We start from the raw sequence: 19,913 nt of genomic DNA on the forward strand, positions 1-19,913 counted from the left end.
TCGGATGCAGTGGGATGTAGTCCACGAAAGCTTATGCTCTAATAAATTTGTTAGTCTCTAAGGTGCCACAAGTACTCCTGTTCTTTTTAATACCAGTGCAATCTCCATCGAGATAGGACAGAATGGCATTAGCCTTGTGCATTCCCCACTTACCGGTGCTGGGCGAAGTCGATTGCTGGCCTGTGGGGAAACACTGCGCCCTTCTCCCTGAGAGCTAGGGGATACAGAGAGAAGGTAATGGCTGTTAGGGGATGGTGGCAGACTGATATGCTGTGGGCTCTTTGCAGTCCCAAGTGGAGAATGCTGTGGAGAGCACTGTGGGCTTAGAAACGTGGAGGAGGTGATGGTGCTCTGGCCTGCTGACTCCATGCAAAGGCTGTTTACAATGTGAGGCAGCTGCGGTGTCCCACAGTTACTTAGTTTATCCAAGCTGTTAGCTTGGGCTTTCAAGGCAGTTTGTTTTGATGAGAATGGACAGCTGGATACTGTGTTTTCTTGCTTGATGGGGACACCGAAGAAATGCTGGGTGGGTGGCTGCTTCTCCTCCAAGCCATTGTTCCTTTTTCGCTTCTGGAGTTGCATCCGCAGCTCTTCCACCTGTCTCTGCTCTTGTTGCAGCTTCCACGTCAGTTCATTGATAACCTTCTGCTTTTCCACCAGCATCTTGTCTTTCTCTGTGTCGATCCCTTCCAGTTCCAACTGGATGCTCCCTCCATTCATGCTGCCCATTAGGCTTTCTTCAGCACTGCCATGCACAGGGGATGGTTGGAGACCAAACTGTGGAGAAGTCATTGGTCCATCGTTGAATGTGTCTGGTAAAGAGCCACTGACGGAAAGGTCAGAGGATGCTGGGGAGATGGGTGGGGAGGAGCTGGTGCTGCCAAACTGATAGAAGCTGCTGGATAGCATGCTGGCCGAGGGCTGTGACTGGTAGTTGGACAGCGTGTTTGTTGGGGTGACTGGAAAGGTGACCGTTGTTATTTCATTGAAGTTTGGCACCACACTGCCACTGCAGTCCTGGAAGGGCCGCAGACGTTCCATCAGTGCCGTTTTCGTACCGGATACGGGGAGGCCTCTTATTCGCAGCTGCTGCCTCAGTTCTGACACCTAGAAGCAGAGCCAGCCATTTAATGATAGTCACTTCCAGCACCTCCCCTCACTGTCATACTCCTTATACACTTGTGGGGAAATACCCTGCTGTGAATATTTTCCCCAGGGAGCGTTCTCCTGGCCTCCTGCCTGATGGGACTGAGCCGCACCCCTCACTACTACTCAAAGTCACTAGAAGCACCATGCACAGCCTAACAGCCTCATTGTGTCCCAGCAGAGGAAATACATTCTTCCTTCCAGCAGCCAGAGCTGCTATAAGTGGAGAGCCGGAGCTGTGAATGGGTAATGTGGATAGCAGTGCAGTAATTCTCATGGAACACAGGCTGACACCATGGGGCTTGGTGTCCCTGCTAGCAGCTGGCCCTCCTATAGAGGTTTATGAGTCTGCTACTGGCCATGAGCTAGCTAACAGGCTAGTTAGCTAACAGAAGTTCATGCTTTTAGATCCATATGGCTCAGGTTCAGGCATCCCAGATGACTCAGCCAGGACTTCATTACACACATGCTCCACTTGCTTTAATCCTTATTCATGTCTCTGAATAATAAGGATTACTTTACACATCCCTGGTTCCGCAAGAGATTGGTCTGGGACTTTAATCATGTTTGAGTTTAAGTAACAAAACCTGAAAGAATTGTGTGTGTAAATGACCCACATCAATCAATAATGATCCACATCAATCAATATATTTATGCCTGTATCTGTAATTTTCACTCCATGCATCTGAAGAAGTGTGTTTTTTATCCATGAAAGCTTATGCCCAAATAAATCTGTTAGTCTTTAAGGTGCCACTGGACTCCTCATTGTTTTATCAATCTAGTGTGAGTCTTTATTCCCCTCCCTTTCCCTCAGGGGCTGGTCTATATAAGAGTTAATGACTCAGCAACAGCTTCTAGCTACAGGACTAGTCCTTAAGTTCAGGCAGTGAGAGCTCATGCTTTTCAAATCAGAAGTTCCTGGATTTGTTCACAGACAGTCCTCAAGGAGGTATCACTTTGGGTTCTCCTGCAAACATTTTGCACAGCTCTGACCACCTGCCTCAATCTGATGGCAGTTAGGGAATTCCTGCACAGCAGCAATAGCATGTTCTCTAGTACCATTGCATCATTTGTCTCATGACACATCATTTGTGAAACGTAAAGGCACTTAGCACTTCTCCATGCCTTATATATTTTGCTGCATTCGCTTGCTCTATAACATGCAAGTTTAGGTTCCTGCCAGCTCATCACTATTACCTTGGGATGCCTGATAGACTTCAAAGCATTTTCATTGTAAGGCATGGTGTCGCTAGATACTATTACTGTTAACAAACGATTAATGGGAGATTTGCACTCACTTTCAGATCATCCAGGTTGGAAGGGAGAGGGCCTGGTTTGATAGAAGATACACAGGTCTGTCCGGAAAAAGTGGTTTTCACTGGAGAAAGGGGTATGTTGGTGACTGGAGTTGATGAAGAGTTTGAACTTTTGACCATTTGCTCACTTGGTTGCCTGAAATGACAAAGGAGAGGTTTTTGGTAATAGTGTCCAGTTTTTGCCACATTTACTAATAGAAAATGGGACTTACTTATGGAAGGGTGGCCAAAGAACAGCCCCTGCCCATCCAAAATATGATTTAACTTCTTCATCATAGCTGCTTTCTTCTTCACTTTAGAGGGGTGACCTAAGGTCCCAGTATATAATGCTCCATCTAGAGGTGATTGTAAAGAACATTGGAGACACTATAGCAGGGCATGGGGAGCCCCAGGAAGGAGAACAGCAAGAGCCTTCAGAGTTTATGGGCTGGGGCTGCAGAGAGAGGACTGGGGATGCTTATCTTTCCTTGTCCATTTTCAGGGGGGATCAAAGGAGGTCTTATGTGGCTGTCATCCCTCTCTGGCCAGTCAGAATATGGCTTTGGATGTGACCAGGGCTACATTTTCAAACTGTTCTCCCAGATCCCTGCTATGCTGCACCAACAGGCACACAAGCATAGAAGAGGGTCCTGCAGGAGAGCTTAGAAAGCCCCCCAAAACATCTAAGCCTCAGACTACTGTGCAGACATTGTTCTTTACAGGCTGCTGACTCACTTGTGCTGTGCTTGGTGGATTCCAGGGTAGCTGAAGTGCTGCTGCTGCTGCTGCTGCTGGCTGAGGATTTGTAGCTGCAGGAAGAGTTGCTGCTGTTGGAGGAGTCTAGCATAGGCTGAGTCCATGGGCGGAGGAGACTTCTCTGCTTTCTGGTCAGGCGGAATGTACTGGTGATACTTCAGCTTCTTCACCTTTGGCTTGGTGTCCTTGGGCTTTTTGTGGCGGTTCTTACTATCACTGGATGATTTTGACTGCGTGTCATACAGAGAAAAGAACAGGGGTTATCTGAGAAATCAGGTCCTGAGCTGGAGTTGGCTAAGCGATGACATTCATATTTATGAATTTAGAGACCTAGAACCAGAGGATGGGCATGTCCGTATTCCTGAGGGCATTCTGCACCAAAAAAATTAAAAATTATGTGCACATTATTTTAAAATTCTGCAAGTTTTATTTGTCAATAAAAAAATGCAGAGGCTCCAGCATGGCAGTGAGGAGCACAGGCCACTGGCTGCACGAAGGTGGGAGATCACTCTGTGGCCCCACCACCCCCGGGACACGGACACAGTGGTGAGGCTACACCTGACCCTGATGCAACACAAGGCCTGGGCCTGCCCCAGAAACACCCTGGGTCCCTGCCCCTCTGCGCCAGGTGCACGAGGTGTGGAGGGCAGGTAGGCTCAACCAGGCAGGATCCAAGCATGTAGGGGCTCAGTGGGGGGCGTCTAAGTGTGGTGGGATCTGGATGCACAGAGGCTCGTTGGGGGGGCTCCAGGTGCAGGGGCAATGGGACTCTGCAGGGGGTTCCAGGTGAAGGTGGTTGGGGCTCAGTGGAGGGGTCTGGGTGTGGGGGAGTGGGGCTTGGTGGGGTGGAGGTCTGGGTGCAGCTAATTGGGGGTCTGGATGTGGGGGCTAAGGGTGGTGCAGAGATTGGGGCACCATGGTGGGGGTTTGAGTGGAGGGAGCTCAGTGGGTGGTGGTCTGAGTGCAGGGGTGGGGGTCCAGAGGCAGGGGGTTTGCGTGAAGAGGGGCTCCAGATGCAGGGGTTGAGGTGGGGCTTGGGTATGGAGGGCTAGGGGAGTTCTGGATGTACATGGTAAGGCTTGGCAGAGGGATCTGGGTATGGGAGGTCCAGATGCACGGGGGTTGGGTGGATGGGGGAGCAGCTGCCCCTGTGACCCCACCCCCCACAGTTGAGGAGTGATGGGGGCAGGATGCAGGGGAGGATGCTGAGCTTCCTGCAGCTGGGGGAGGTTTCTGGGTGTGGGTCTGAAACAGCCCCAGACACTCCTTGCAGGGGAAGAGGAAGTCCTGTCCTCTCCTGCCTCCAGCCCAGCCGGGACTAGCAGCTGATCCCGGCTCAGGGTAGAAGCCACTGGCTGTAGTGTCCCCAGCCCTGCGGTGATTTACCTCTCTGCCAGCTGCTCCGGGTGCGTGAAATGATGTACCTACTGTGCTAGGGAGTGGTGCGTGACTGCTCTTGCAGCTTCCCTGTCAGAAAGTCATTTTTTTCTGCAGGAAAGCAAAGAAATCTGTGGGAGATATGAATTCTGCGCATGTGCAGTGGTGCAGAATTCCTCCACGAGTAATGTCCTGAGCTCATCACTGTCACCTTATCCTAATGGTGAGCCCCAAGATGTCCTTCCCCTCCATGGCTCTGCCTACATGCCAAAGCCCCAAATCTGGAGACCACTCCTGTCTCTAAGTGACAATCACTAAAGTGACATACCTGCTCCCAGTCACACCAGATGTACCAATAGTATACAAGGAGCTTCCCTTTTATGTTGAATTTTACATTCCTAGTTTGTATTCTTTTCCCTCTCCATGTAGCTGGTGGGGCTATCTAATACTCAGAACCTAGAGAATTGCCCACATTGAGACTATGTCAGAATTCAATATCCAGGGCCTCTCGCAGGGCACAGTTCTACTCCTTGACCCTCATGGTAGCTCTTAAATGGGATCCACTGGGGAGTTCTATTCGTGCAGGGAGAGCAGCACACCAGACCTGTGGTCTCCTGAGCAGAGCAGGACAATAATTGGGGTTTTCACTCTTTTGATTTTAATTCTTCCATTAAAAAATCCCAGTGTGCAATTACCTAGATCATTAAGTCAATGGAAAATGCAGGGCCGCCCAGAGGATTCAGGGGGCCTGGGGCAAAGCAATTTCGGGGGCCCCTTCCATAAAAAAAAGTTGCAATACTATAGAATACTATAGTCTTGTGGGGACCCCTGCGGGGCCCGGGGCAAATTGCCCCACTTACCCCCTCCCGGGGGGCCCTGGGAAAATGAAGGGACTTGCAGCAAACTAAGTAGAGATAGGCCCCATTGTCTTTCCTGAATGAGCAAACAAGCTTTATACCAGGCCTTGCAGTCACTTGGGCATTGAGGATTACATTGTACATTTCATTGTACTATAGATCAGTGGTCTCCAAAGTGGGTTGCGCAAGAGGATCCTTCGGGGTGCGCAGCAGGAGGAGTGCCGCCGGAGCAGCGCCGCTTTTTTTTTTCCCCTTTGGCAGTTCGGCCGGGAGGCCGAGCGGCTTTTTTTTTTTTGCTTCGACAGTTTGGCTGGAAACAGGGTGTGTGTGCTCAAAATTTTTTTACTGATGGGGTGCGCGATCAAAAAAGTTTGGAGACCACTGCTATAGATAACACGTGCACCAAGGACCTGGTTAACTTTTACTAAGTTGCATTCCTCTGGTTAAAGTTCTGCTCTCAGGTCAGCATGGCAGAGTGTGACTCTGATATTCTGCTTCCTTTCCATTCCTGGACCTCCCAGTCGGTGTCCACTAATCATGTTGCATTGGGAGATCTGCCCGTGCATGACAGCAGAATAGAATTGAGAGTGTCAGAGGAGGTCTTATGACTTAATAACATCCTCTCTTCTCACAGCTGTTTGTTCAAAAGGCTTAATTCCTGCTCAGAGATACTGGGTGGGTGAGGCAATATTTTTTATTGGACCAACTTCTGTTGGTGAAAGAGACAAGCTTTTGAGCTACACAGAGCTCTTTTTCATGTCTAATCTAATATCTTGGGACTGACATGGCTACAGCAACATTGCATAAATCCTGCTCAGTGAGGCACCCAAAGCTGCTCTCTCTAAAGCAACTAAAATCCTCATCTGAGGTCAGTCCTCTTACTCATCTACTCATTTACATTGATTAGCCTAATTCAGTGTACTGCCAGGGGACTAAGAAGTCACACACTACACACTGTGCTCCTCTGAGTGCGAGCAGCCCAGCCCTCTAATGCACTGTATTGAACTCCTTTGTGTGACCCTGAGGCTTGGCATGCTGATAACTCTAATAAAACAATGACCATGATATTGAGATCCCAGCGTGAAGGGGTGAGTGGTCTTTCAGGACAGCAATGTGTGCTATGAGACATGTCCTGGGCAGTGGGAACTGGGAGAGTGTTCATGCAAACTTTTCCAGGTGATCCCTGCCTGGGAACAAGCTAAGCAAAGACTCAGTCCAGACAAGACAGAGGTGGTTCTAGTTGGTAGCATCTGGAGAGAATCTCAGGATTGATGGTCTGGATGGAGGAGCACTGTACATCTTTTATCCTTATGTGAGGTTCACCATGTAGAGCACTTCTGGAGCAGGGATTTCTCCTACACTCCCAGCTGGTGGAGGTGATCAGAAGGACATGTTTATGGTTGATGTGGTGATGGTGGCTGCTATCTCTGTAGACTAGATCACTGCAGTCCCTTCAGCATGGGGGTCCCCACAAAGACCACTCAGAACCTTGTCCTGGTGCAGAATGTGGCTGCCTGCTTTCTTGGTATTGCTGGGCATAATAAGCACATTCTGCCTGCTGTTCAGAGCCCACATGGATTTCTGCTCACTTTTGGGTGCCATTCAGGGTATTGGCATTGCTCTTTAAAGCCCCCCTGCCCAGAACCTCACTTTCAATTCTCCCCCTACACCCTTCTCTTCAATCAGCCTCCCGTCTCTTCTGCTCATCAAGAGTCTTCACATCGTCATGCTAGGAGCTGCTGGCCCGTGTCCTGCCTTGCATTTGTTTCCTTGTCAAGCTTTTCAGGACAGGGACCAAGCCAATCTGTCCCATGGCCTGGGTCCTAGCTGCTTCCTCCCTCTGCACTGGCTCAGAAGCCACAAACAGAAAATGCACTCTCATTTACGGAGCCAAGAGTTGCATATCTGGAGGCTGGGTGGGGACAGAGCGTTTTCTGGGGTTTGCCAGCTCCTGAAGTGGCAGACTGAGTCTCTATGGGTATGTCTGCAGTGCACAAGCCCCTTTCCACCCCCCTACAAATCAGTCTGACTTGGTCAGCAAGTACCTGGCTTCTAGGACCCTGTTGGAGATGGGTCAGAGCCTGAGTCCCGCTGAGAGACAGGGTCCAGCAATTGTAAACCCAGATTTAAAATGCAGCGTGGACGCTCAAGCATGGGCTTGGAAACACCAAGCCCATAAGACCAGATCCCACAGATTAGGTTTTGTGTGCAGAGTAGACACACCCAAGGGGGCCCTACCGAAAGGACTACAACTATAATGGCTACCAGAGCTTTCTGACCCCATTTCCCAGCATGCATTGAGCTGGGGTGGGGACAGAAGGAACCCTGGTGGGCCAAGAGGGAGACTTCTGCATGAGGTGATCTGGACCAAGCAGTCCATGAAGCAATAACAAGTGGACAAGGGACATAGCCCCTAGCAGAGGACAGCCTGACTCAGAGAAATAGCTGAAGTTTGGTTTTGGTTTGGAAGCTGGGTGTCCCTGCTGAGCTGCCATTCCTCCCACAGGACATTCTGGCTCTGCTGTGAGATCTATCTGCATGGATCTGACAGCTCCAGCCCTGCAGTGACAGCATCCTGCAAAGAGGTCTGGCCTGGCTACCGAGAGCCAGCTGAGACCCCAGGAGGATCCCAGGCCAGGGAGCAGTGAGCCTGGTAGGATTGGGAGAGGGTCCTGCCCCTCCTAGGAGTGAAAAATAAAATCAGAGGACTTTTATTTAAGCCAGCCAGTGCCACAATGCTGCAGGTGCTCTGCCTCGGGACTCAGCCTTGGCATACTATCTGCCTGAGATGGTGCCAGGGAGGGAGCCAGAGTGGGGGAGGAGTTGGGAGTTTGTTATTCTGTTATTTTGGAAGTGTCATTCCTTTGCATGATCTAGTGAGGAGTCACCATGGGTGGAGACACCAGGTGCCAGAAAAGAACCCAGGATCCAGCGCACGTGAGTAGAGGGGAGAAACTACTTCTAATATTAGTGATAGCAAGCACCAGAGAGAAGGGAGGAGGTGTAAGCCACACCTTGCAGGAGAGGCTATCTATCTATCTATCTATCTATCTATCTATCTATCTATCTATCTATCTATCTATCTATCTATCTATCTATCTATCTATCTACCATGACTGTAATATTCTACGATTGTGTGAAATGTGCATTAGTATCAAAATCCCCTCTTCCTGTGGACAGCAGCACTTTCTGAAGAGGCACATATGTGCCTATGCAGCCTTGGGGCAGGGTTTCGTTACTGTGGGTTGAAACTGGCTCCTTAAAGTGCATTAAGAAAATGTAGCTAAACTTTAATCAGCAAAACTCAGCTAGCCGTGTTGTCTTTCTTTGCAAGGCGACGGGGTAGATACGTTACCTTCACCACCGCAGGCACCGGGAGGGGTGGGCTCTGCTGGCCATTCACCTGCTTTGGGCTTTCACACTGGCTGTTTTGCACTGATGTCAGGTCAGTCACGTTGTTTTCAGAGCTGTGGGAATGATCCTGGAATCAAGAATCAGTCACCATTAGCGTGTGGCACCTAATGTCCAGGAGTATAGGAAGCAGCATTAAGAAACCTTATCATGTGTGGGAAAACTTTCCCTCTCTAGTCATGGAGCCAGCACCCTAAGTGGGCGTGAGCCTCCCAGCGGTCTGTGGCTGGCACGGTGTTGATGGGGATCCTTCTAAACATGCACTGGCTGCCTTCCTCAGGGCAGAGCATGTGTGGGCTGCAGCAATGGCTCTGCAGCCTCTGGAGTTATCACATCTAAGGTGGGGATATTCTTCGAGTCAGGGATATCATTTCCAGCTCAGGTAGACATACTCACACTAGCTTGCCAGAAACCAAAGTGTAGCCGCAGCAGTGGAAGTGGTGGGAGGGGCTAGTCACCCTGAGTATGTACCTAGTATCTCAGACGGGTCATACTCGGGTTGGCTCGTCCTTCCTCTACCCGGGCCGCTGCCGCTACGCTGCTATTGTTAGCTCTGTAGCTGCCTCGAAGCTACCATGGGTATCACACCTCCAGCTTGCGGTGTAGCCAGACCTGAGGCGCTGAACCTGATGGGTAGGCAGAGGCCCTTGGTCCTGCACTAATGAAAGTGCTGCTGCACAGCCACCAGTTACCTCCAGTACTCCTCGTACCAGGAGTGAGCTCTAAGCCTGGATCTCACCTCTGAGGGTGGTGTCTCCTCGGGCTCTCCAATTCTCTGCCCATGCTCCAGCCTTGGGAGTAAGGGAGAGCATGGACGAGGTTTTAGACCTCCCCTGCTCGGTGTCAAACCCCATTCACTACCCACACGCACCAGGGCTAGTCTGTACATGGGCAGCTGTTGGTGTCACGGCACCAGCAATTAAACACTGCAGCACCATGAGAACCGATGGATTCTGTTCCTCGGGACTATTTACATCACCCAAGCCACCAAAACACAGTTTGCAAAGATGCCTCTGTCAAACAGAGGAAACAAACTAAGACACAGGATGAAATCTTGCTCCTAACTGGAGCCCTGCAGTCATCGCTCTCATGGGATATCCCACAAGGCAGCTCACATGTGCAGTTGTATCCATCTTCTCCTAGAAGTTTGTTTGGAATACAGTGATTTCTCAGTGCAAGTCAGAGCAAACCTTCCTGATGCCCTGCTTTGGTTTCATCAGGCCGATACAATTAGACAAACCAAATGTACAATCATTTGGCTACCTGCCATAAGTGCTTGGAAAATTGAGGTACCCGATACCAAGTACGCTGTGTAACAAAGACATTGGAATGGAGAAGAGTTGCCTAGCCAAGAATCCGTCACTGGCAGGTTAACAATTGCTCAGGATCTTTTGCAGAACACCCCAGTGCTCCCTGGGACTACCAGAGGCTGATATCCCCCTGCTTTCCCCTGCCTGCAGCCTGTGCACTCAGAGTGGGTCCTGCCCAGGGATCTTGCACTAGCCCATGCTTAACAAGTGGATTTAAAGAGAAAGCACGTTTGTTTTTTCGGGATCCTGAGTCCGGGTCCCCATTTGTCTCATTAAGTCCCTGTCAGAGCAAATTCCCTGGGGACCCTGGGCAAGGCTCATGGAATTGTCAGCTGCGGGCTGCCCTTTCCCCATGGAGGTTGACATGGGATGCATGCACATAGCATGGCCTGCAGCTTCATCCCCAGAGCAGCTGCTGATCCTCCTTCCCAGGCAGCAGCGCTCTGTGTGGCTCCCGGGGTGGCCTGCAGTCCCCCATTTTCACGGCATTGATCACCTTCAAAGGTATTAATTACTGTTAAATACTGGGGAGATGCTGGGGAAGGAAAGGCCTCCCCCCAGAGCCATGTGCACAGCCACTACCTCAGACTGCAGTTACAGAGACGCATCAAGACCGGGGACATCACTCTGGGGGAGCTGCTGATTGACAACCTGCTAGTTAAAGCACTGGCCTCACACTGATGCCACTTAACAAAGCCCAGCTCTCCAGCTGAGCTGTCTGGAGAAGAGCCCTACAGCCCTGCTGCTAGCCAGTTCTACTGTCTGCTTGTACCCACTCCCCATGCCCCCTGCTAAGCCTTGGGTCTGGAAAGCCTCACCCTTTCAGTCTCATGGCCTTTCAGCCTCAATTCCTCTCCTGTCTGTGGTCTCCAAGGGGAAAAGCTGCTGACATGCTTAAAGCTGCCAAAACTACAAGGAAATCTAGGTGCTACAGTGATACAAATAATAACTACTAACATGGAATGCCTAGTGACCAACAGAAAGGGCAGAGGGGAAGCCACAGCAAAGGCATTTGCATCCTAGAGCACTAGGGACAGGAAGAAAGATAAGCACTGCTCCCTCTTCTACAACCAGACTCAGTCAGACCCCCTGAAAGGGTCAGAAATGTCTGGGTACAGCCTTGCCCCTACTGAGTGATGGCAGGGACGGGAACTGGACATAAGGCACTGTCACAGCAAAGGCTGTTCATGTGAGTTGCAGGATCAGTGTGTGGGATTCTGCTGCAGCATCTTCCAGAAAGTATCTGGCACCAGTGGAAACTTTGGAAATGCACTGGGCCTTTGCTGCTTCACAGACCCTGCAAGCTACACAAGCATTTGGCCTCTGTTCTTTCCTCCGTGCCCACATGACCACACTGCCCATGTGACCTGAATGCCCCTTGGCAGGGCGGGCTGGGCTGGGAGTGAGTGAGCCTTTTCACAGCATGTGGCATCGAGCTAGATGCTCTCTCTCTGTCCCGTCCACCCCAGATATACAACAAAGAAATAGATCAAAGGAAGCAATGAAGCAGTTAGACTCCATGGAGACTCCAGGGCAGCTGGCTGTACAAGAAGGCTGAGCCAGGCACATCACATCTCTGCTTTCTTTTAAGCAGCCTGGGCCAGTCTGAGAGCTCCCAGGGATGGTCAGCCTAGGCATTGCTCCTCCTGTCTCCACTCTATATAGGAGGCTACTATGCTAGCTTCCCAAGGCCCGAGTCTATCTCCTTTGCTCACACTGAGCACAACCTCTCTGAGCCCATTGCTGTTTGTGGGACTCTTGGAGTAGGGATGGTCTCCTGAGTGTGGGCTGAGGCGGAGGCAGAATCAGCCCCCTCCCTAGCAAGCACACGCTTCCCCATGACCATGTGGACGGGTGGAAGGCGGTTGTTTAAAGCCCTCACGTAAAAGTTGCTCTAGAGCATGCATGTGAGGGGGAGAGAGAAGAGTCAGCACTGCAAGCAGCTTTCAGGAGGGCTCTGCACTGCAGCCCCACAGTAACCCAGCAGTAAGTTCCTGAGCCCTGGGTGTCGCCTGCCCAAGAGGATGAGCACCCCCCCCCCCCATGGGGTGCAGAGTATTCCTGCATTCAGAGTGTTGGGTGGATGTCCGAATGCCCTCGCTGGGCAGAGGGGACAGGCTTCCCCAAGCTGGCTCCTGGGGCCAAGCCCTGGCTTGCCCACAGAACACTTGCTTTTTTTTTTACCTGAGTTGTCCCTGATGTGGCAGAGGAAATTGCCTCTGAGTTTTTGGTGCCTGCTGGTGATTCTGTGGAGCCCTGCGAATCCTCCCTCCTGGCCTGCTCTGGGGACAGGCCATCATTGCTACTGTCTTCTTCAAAGGCAAAAGCATCAGCTGATTTAGAGAAGCTCCCCTGGGCACCTTAACAAGTGAAACAAAGGCAATGGGTCAGTGGTGCATAAACAGACAGCCTTAACAATGTGTGCAATGAACCATCTCAGCAGCTCTACCAATCCCCCCTACAATACACAAGCCCAGCCCCCAGTACCTGGCGTGGAGGACGTTGAGCAGAGCTGAGGAGGGGAGGGGTATTTTGATTCCAGTATGGGCATTTCAGACAATGCTGGCTGTGATATGGAGCTGTATTTTGTGCAGCATCTTTCATACACGTGTTCTCCTGATTGGCTTTTCAGAAAGAGCTCAGCCATTCAGATGGGAGAACATGGTTTTCAAACATGGGCATCCCATTGGGGTGCTCAAGAAACAACTCCTGGAAAATCATATCAGATCTTGGTGTCTCTGTGCCCGTTTTATGTCTAATACTCTGTACTCATCCACCTACAGATCTGGGCTTTCTAGTAAGGGGCTCACAGAAGTGCAGCTGAGATCTGAGCTGAGATGGAGAGTCCATGAGGGGAGAGGTCAGGCAAGCTGCTCAGACTGCAGGAGCTCCAGAGGACAGTGCCCTGCAGGCTCATGTAGAGGGACAGGGAAGAGCATCACAGAGCGCAGTAGGGAAAGATTTTGAAAAACCTGCCCCCATTGAAATCTCTACGCTGCAGAGGGATTTTGTCTTATTCTGGTTATCATCCTTTGAACTGATTTTATTTCAGATGTGTCTGTCTGTTTCCCATTTGTATCCATCTGCTCCAAAGCAGGCTGTGAGGATCAGGCCCTGGAAACTTGGGGGCATTTCAATCATTAAGCCCTAAAATTTTTCCTCCCAACATGGATGTGCAAAAATATGGCAATCCAGGCTTCTGCTCTCTCATTGGCCTGACTGGGCATGTTGTGGAGGCAGCACACTAGTGAGCAACACTCTCGTGGGCAAATGCAGCACAGTGATTCTGCTCCCCTCTAGTGAATGGGATGATGTTGACTGAGGGTCTTTAGGGAAAGTGGGGGATCCTAGGAGCTTGGCTAGGCAATTGGAGCCTGGGAAATAGTGTAATAGGCCCCCTACTGCACCCAGTGTAATCCATGGGAGTTGCAGGTATTCAGCACCTCTGCAAATCAGGCTGTGGGGTTATGAGCAAGGTCTTGGAAAAAATTTTGAAGGAGAAAGTAGTTAAGGACCTTGAGGTCAATGCCAGTTGGGACAAATTACAACACGGTTTTATGAAAGGTGCCAAACCAACCTGATCTCCTTCTTTGAGAAAGTAACAGATTTCTTAGATAAAGGAAATGCGGTGGATCTAATATACCTCGATTTCAGTAAAGCGTTTGATACGGTACCGCATGAGGAATTATTGGTTAAATTGGAAAAGATGGGGATCAATATGAAAATCCAGAGGTGGATGAGGAACTGGTTAAAGGGGAGACTGCAGCGGGTCGTACTAAAAGGTGAACTGTCAGGCTGGAGGGAGGCTACCAGTGGAGTTCCTCAAGGTTCGGTTTTGGGTCCGATTTTATTTAATCTATTCATTACTGACCTCGGAACCAAATGTAGGAGTGGGCTGATAAAGTTTGCGGATGACACAAAGTTGGGAGGTATTGCTAATTCGGAGAAGGATCGGGATATCCTGCAGGGAGATTTAGATGACCTTGTAAACTGGAGTAATAGTAATAAGTAATAAGATAATAGTAATAAGATGAAATTTAATAGTGAGAAGTGTAAAGTTATGCATTTAGGGATAACTAACAAGAATTTTAGTTATAAGCTGGGGATGCATCGGTTGGAAGTAACGGAAGAGGAGAAGGAGGGAGGAGTATTTTCCACCCAGGAGGTTGGTGTGAATCCAGCGGTATGTGAAACTGTTCCCACCAGAGGGGCTAGCGCCTAGCAGCCTGTATGAAATGAGTTGGGGGGCTCCTCCCACTGGACGAATGTCTAAATCACAAAACCGATGGATGCACTGAACCTGTCTGGAGCCTCCACAGAGAAGCCAAGGACTGAATCAAACAAAGGTCTCAAATCTCCAGGCCCCAATCCTCCCCTGGCTTCTCTGCACAAAGTACAAAGAGTTGGAAGAAATGCTCCGAATGACTAACTGCACTTCTGGAATCCCAGCAAAGCCTGGTCCAGACACTCCTCCGGAGGATTCCCAGGGCAGTGTTCTACACTCAGATGGACAAGAGCTCTTGACCCCAGGGTTGTGCTGATAAGCAAAGTGCTGAAAAAGCAAGGCTATTTTGCAAGACCCCCGGGAAGGCTTAGGCAGGAGGGTGGGTAACAGAAGGATTACTGCTGCTGCAGAAATACACTGCCCAGTCTTATCATGCAGCTTTGCACTCAGATAGCTCGGGGAAGGAGGAAGGGCTGGGGAAGAGTAGTCCACCTGTCCGTGCTCCAAGCCCAGCAGTGTGCAGCTTCTTACCGACACGCTTTGTCGTGTTCTGACCTCTCCCTTCAGTCTGACCAGATAGGCATTATCGCCCATTCTCTTTGCACAGGGTGTGTTCTCCGGAGGGAGAAAGCAGATGAGAGACCCCATTGTGTGTGGGATAGCTTGCTAAGTCACTGGTCCTGCTGTCGCCAGCTAGGCACTAGGGGAGCTCCTGGAGTCTGTGGTCATCTGCCCAAGGCACTTGGTGGGAGGAGATACCACAGGAGCATTGCTAGTTACCATAGTTACAGGTCCCCCAATGCAGAGCTTGGCTAAGTGCTGGGCTATGCACTCTAGTGGCCTGGGGGCTGCTCTCCTAGACATGAGCCGCAGTGCTCCTAGCACTGGGCTTGAAGGGCTCCAGTCCCACTAACACTTATATAGCGGGAGTAACACACAAGTGGTTTGGTAGGGCTGCCAGGGACTCCAGGGTGCAAATACCCTCAGCACAAGGGCTCCAACTATTGGAACAAACCCCTCAACCTCAGCCCCAGGGCAGCCTAGGAGAGAGATAATGAGGTAACCTTGTCTCAGTGACCTCCTCCCTCCATGCCATCCTCTTGCCTGCAGGGCACTGCCCTGGATCTGCCTGCTGCAGCAGCTGCTGTCCCCATCCAGCAATGGGCTGTGTTCCCCTCCCAAGGCTGTGATTTCTAGGCTGCAGACAGTCTGCGCTCCCTCCAGAAGTGCAAGTGCTGCCTGCCTAGCCTCTGCCAGGATCTAACATACTCCATTGCGCCTGGCTGGCAGCCTTTCTGCACCCTCCCTGTCAGGGCAAGGATTTCTGTCACCATAAGCCTTAAGAACTGATGTGCCTGGGAAGCTGCAGGAGCCAGTAACACCCAGAAACCAAAATCAGGTGTCATGTAGCACAGAATGGTTGTTCTAGGCCTGATGAAACCAGCTGCTGGTTCTGGGAAGGCCAGGAAAGGGAGTTTTTCTGGTGGGAACCTGTGGAAGCCAATGGCACCTTTTATTCTTAAGGTACCATGGGAGGTCTAGGAAGGGTGCACAGGCAATGGTATGGAGCAGTGTTGCACCAAAATATGCCAAAATATTGCCTCAGGAGCTACAAGGACTGTGGGCTTTCTGTGATGCTGAGAGCTGACTCAATGGGCAGGGTGTTCAGGCGGTGACAATTGCTGTCTCGGCGCTGTCCTGAGAACTGGGTGAAATAGCATGGCGATGGCAAATTATCCACCTTCAGTCTTCCTGGGGGAGGGATAACTCAGTGGTTTGAGCATTGGCCTACTAAACCCAGGGTTGTGAGCTCAATCCTTGAGGGGGCCACTTAGGGATCTGGGGCAAAATCAGTACTTGGTCTGTAAATGAAGGTAGGGGGCTGTACTCAACTCAAGGTCCCTTCCAATTCTAGGACATAGGATATCTCCATTAATTTTTTTCCCCTGCTGTCTGGAGCTTTGAAGGAATCCAATTCCAACACATTACCATCCTTAGCCAGAGAGTATCAAAGAATCATAGAAGATTAGGGTTGGAAGAGACCCCAGAAGGTCATCTAGTTCACCCCCCTGCTCAAAGCAGGACCAACCCCAACTAAATCACCCCAGCCAGGGCTTTGTCACGGCCTTAAAAACCTCTAAGGATGGAGATTCTACCACCTCCCTAGGTAACCCATTCCAGTGCTTCACCACCCTCCTAGTGAAATAATGTTTCCTAATAGTACAGCTGGGCTGGCAGTTAGGAGGCATTTAAATCCCCTCCAAGAGGAGATACACACCAAACAAGTGAGCCGAGGGGACCTCAGTCAGGGACAATATGGCACTCCAGAGCATGACTGGAATGTGCTGCCTCTTACTTCACTTCTTGATACCAAGGGTCTGCATGGAGCAGGGAGAGGGGAATGCTCGGCTTATCTCTCTTGCTCTCACAGCAATCTGCGGTTATCCATGTTGTTTCATGATCCCATGCCTCTGCTGTAATCTCAGGCAGGATGGTGTTTGCTTGGGGCTGTTTCTAGTGCACTGGGTATTGTCCTCCTGAGTGCATTGGACAAAGTGATGACAAAGACCTGGTAAAAAAGGCTATTAGATCACCCCTCAGCTATGTGGAGCACAGGCAACCTCCTGTTGCTGGGACATTAGGGATCTAGACTGGCTTCAGCACTTTTCTTTCGCCCTATTGGAGGTGATTAGATGAATATGTCAACTATACTTTCCACTGTATAAACATTTAAAATTCCAAGGTTACAGTAAGACAATTTTAAACCCCGTCATTTTTCTGGTATTGCAAAAACAAAAGACTCAAAGTTTCAGAATAGCAGTGCTCCTCTCTGCTCCGTGTCCGAGCCTGGGCTGCAGGCCCCAGGGGAATCATGGACCTGGCAAATACATTGTGCTGCTCCTTTGACTTAGGCATTTTGCTATATAAATCTAAAGGCAAGCACTGACATCGTGTCATGCTGCACAGTTCAGCGCTCAGCATTCAAGAACCCCAGAAAGTTTGTTTAAAGATGTGCCCTTGACTCTGCCCCCTTGCGGCTGAACAGCCAACAAAGGGTAGATTTACCCACTGGTTGCTGTAGCCAGGTGGGATTCACATCCAGGACAGGCAAACTGTCTCCTGGTTGTTCTGCTGGGGAGGACACCTTAAACTCGTGCTGGGGGCTCCTCTGCCCAACAGGGGGAAGCTGCCTAGGAGAGAGGTTAAATCAGTGGATTCCTGGGCACCTTGGCCACATCTCTCCCAGGGCACTGCCATCCCACTGTCCGAGCTGCACCAGCTAGCTCCAAGCCTTCTTAAAGTAGGGATTGTGGGTACCTTCCACCCCTCTGGGCCTGCTGCATCAGGCAGGCCCTCAGCCTGCATTTCTGCTGGCAGGAGCTGAGGCTGGCTAGAGCCCACACTCTTGAATTATGTGGCCATGGATGATTTCTCAAATAATAAGGTATTAGTTTCAAGACACAAACTGTGATCAGTTGGAGCTAAGACTGAGAGCACATATGACTAATTTAGGGCAAAACTCCATTACCAGTATGTTGTAATTATTCTAAAACAAAGTGTTATAAACCCAGGAAATACATTATCCGGGTAATTCTTAATAGAAATTCAAAGATGCTGAGATGAGGCAAAGCACAGATAAGGCACCCAAACAACCCAGCTCTGCCCCGTAGTGATGTCATGCAATAATCATAGGATTACGATTCAAATGTTTTGGTGCTGGTGGGCCCAGACTAGATGAAACTGATGTTAAGGACACCCCATTGTACTTTTTCATATTTTTACCCTGATGATATAATTGCAGGGCCTGACTGCTAAGCTTTTGAACAGGAGAAGACATATTTAGTCAGACCGTTTAAAACTTTTGGTTGTTAAGCCCTGTTTAATTCAAGCCCCAAACAAGCAATTAGGAGAAAGGCTCTTGTTGTTCAAGTTTCAGACACCCCTGCCCAGTTTATTGTGAGCTCAGAAAGGTCCCACGCCAGGTGTCTGATTCTGACCTCACATCAGCTTTACGCTCAGCTAACTCCACTTACTCCTGATGTACGCTGGGGTCAGTGAGAAGAGAGTCAGGCCCTCGTTGGCTCATCTGTGTTAGAAAAACCCTGGAAATCCCAGATATTCCACAAGCAGAAAATGCTGGGGAAGAAAAACCTTGCAGGCCCTCTTGGTGCATCACAGAAGGGCACAGGGCACAAAGCCACATTCTTGTCCATTGTCAGTCACTTTTAAGGCCTTAGATCATTGTACGCTCTCGTGTTGCTTGGTGAGCGAGGGAGGAGCCAAGAACTGAGCAAAGTCTGAACACAGCCTCTGACCCAGGTTTCCAAACCACCCTCCCTCATGCTGCCGGGGGGTTCCCTGGAGTCCGTGCTCCCCAGGTGGGTTAGTGTGCACATCCCAGTGCACAGGCCATGACCAGAATGCCTTTTGTGTCAACACTGGTTCTCCACTTGCGAAGTAACTCCCTTCTCTCCATGTGTCAGTATATAATGCCTGCATCTGTAACTTTCACTCTATGCATCTGAAGAAGTGAGGTTTTTACCCACGAAAGCTTATGCCCAAATAAATCAGTTAGTCTTTAAGGTGCCACCGGACTCCTTGTTACCATAGGTGGTTTTCCAGTTGGGAAAAGGCCCTAACCCTCCTCGAGCACTCTTTCCCCAGCAACCTCCCAGCCTCCAAACCTCAGCTCTTTCTGACACAGCGGCATTCAAAGACAAGGCTCTGGAGTTTTTATAAAGTAGGAAATGTATTTTTTCCACTCTTCCATCATTTAAAAATGGCTGATGAGATTTTGCTTAAACTCCCCTTAAAATAAAGAAAAACCCTTCAGGCAGGCACCTGGCCTGGAACATTTCAGGCAAGTGTATTGAAAAGTTACAAGCGTGAGAAATCAGGGCGTGACACTGGACCCTGAACTATAGTGATGTGACCCGTGCAACACTGGACCTTAAAGGTGCCAAATATGTCAAGACCAGAACAGTGACGATAATAGGGGCCAAGAAAGGAAACGGCTGCACATGACAGCATGGGAAATCTGCAGGCTTCACTCTGCTCGACAGTGCTCTGCCTCACCATGGGCTGGAATAGCTCAGGTTCTACATGCTGGGTTCTTAGCCGAACCAAGAGTCAAAGGGCTTCCTGCTTCTCACACCACTTCCTGTGTCATTCTAAAGTCAATATTGCCAAAGGATCTAAGTTCCTGATGAGCAGAGCCCCTGCCACTGGCCCCAGCTCACCCTGAGCACTAACTGGAGCACTGAACGCTCTCACTGGGCTGCACACGTAACTGGCATGCCAGTGGAAATAATCCATGACAATTAGGGACTGAGTGTTATTGAACAAGGAATTTGGGCTGCATGGGACCAGCTCTCAGGGCCACTTTCAAGTCAATGGCAAGACTGCTATTGACTAGTAGCGCTGGATCAGACCCTCCACGAATGGGCCTGTCTTGCATACAGATGAGCCTTCTTGGCCTGTCACTGCTGGGTCTCTCGTTTCTCTCTTTCAGATACTTCCTGCATTGGGAGTGATT

General features: G+C 50.1%; 1 protein-coding gene across 13 annotated transcripts in view; it reads right to left on the bottom strand.

Annotated features, from left to right (window-relative positions):
• The window catches only part of MYOCD (myocardin), a 227,057-nt gene that overhangs the window by 14,377 nt on the left and 192,767 nt on the right, over positions 1-19,913 (bottom strand). For 12 of the 13 annotated variants that reach the window (XM_034789818.1, XM_034789817.1, XM_034789815.1 and 9 more), the window contains 5 exons: positions 12,337-12,512; positions 8,787-8,912; positions 3,177-3,427; positions 2,445-2,598; positions 154-1,107 (listed from right to left, as the gene is read on the bottom strand). In XM_034789818.1, coding sequence (XP_034645709.1) covers positions 154-1,107; positions 2,445-2,598; positions 3,177-3,427; positions 8,787-8,912; positions 12,337-12,512 — 1,661 coding nt within the window. The remainder of the gene's footprint in view (positions 1-153; positions 1,108-2,444; positions 2,599-3,176; positions 3,428-8,786; positions 8,913-12,336; positions 12,513-19,913) is intronic. The other variant, XM_034789827.1, reaches the window with a different exon arrangement.

The sequence above is a fragment of the Trachemys scripta genome, chromosome 14 (assembly GCF_013100865.1).
Source record: "Trachemys scripta elegans isolate TJP31775 chromosome 14, CAS_Tse_1.0, whole genome shotgun sequence".
Lineage (NCBI taxonomy): Eukaryota > Metazoa > Chordata > Testudines > Emydidae > Trachemys > Trachemys scripta.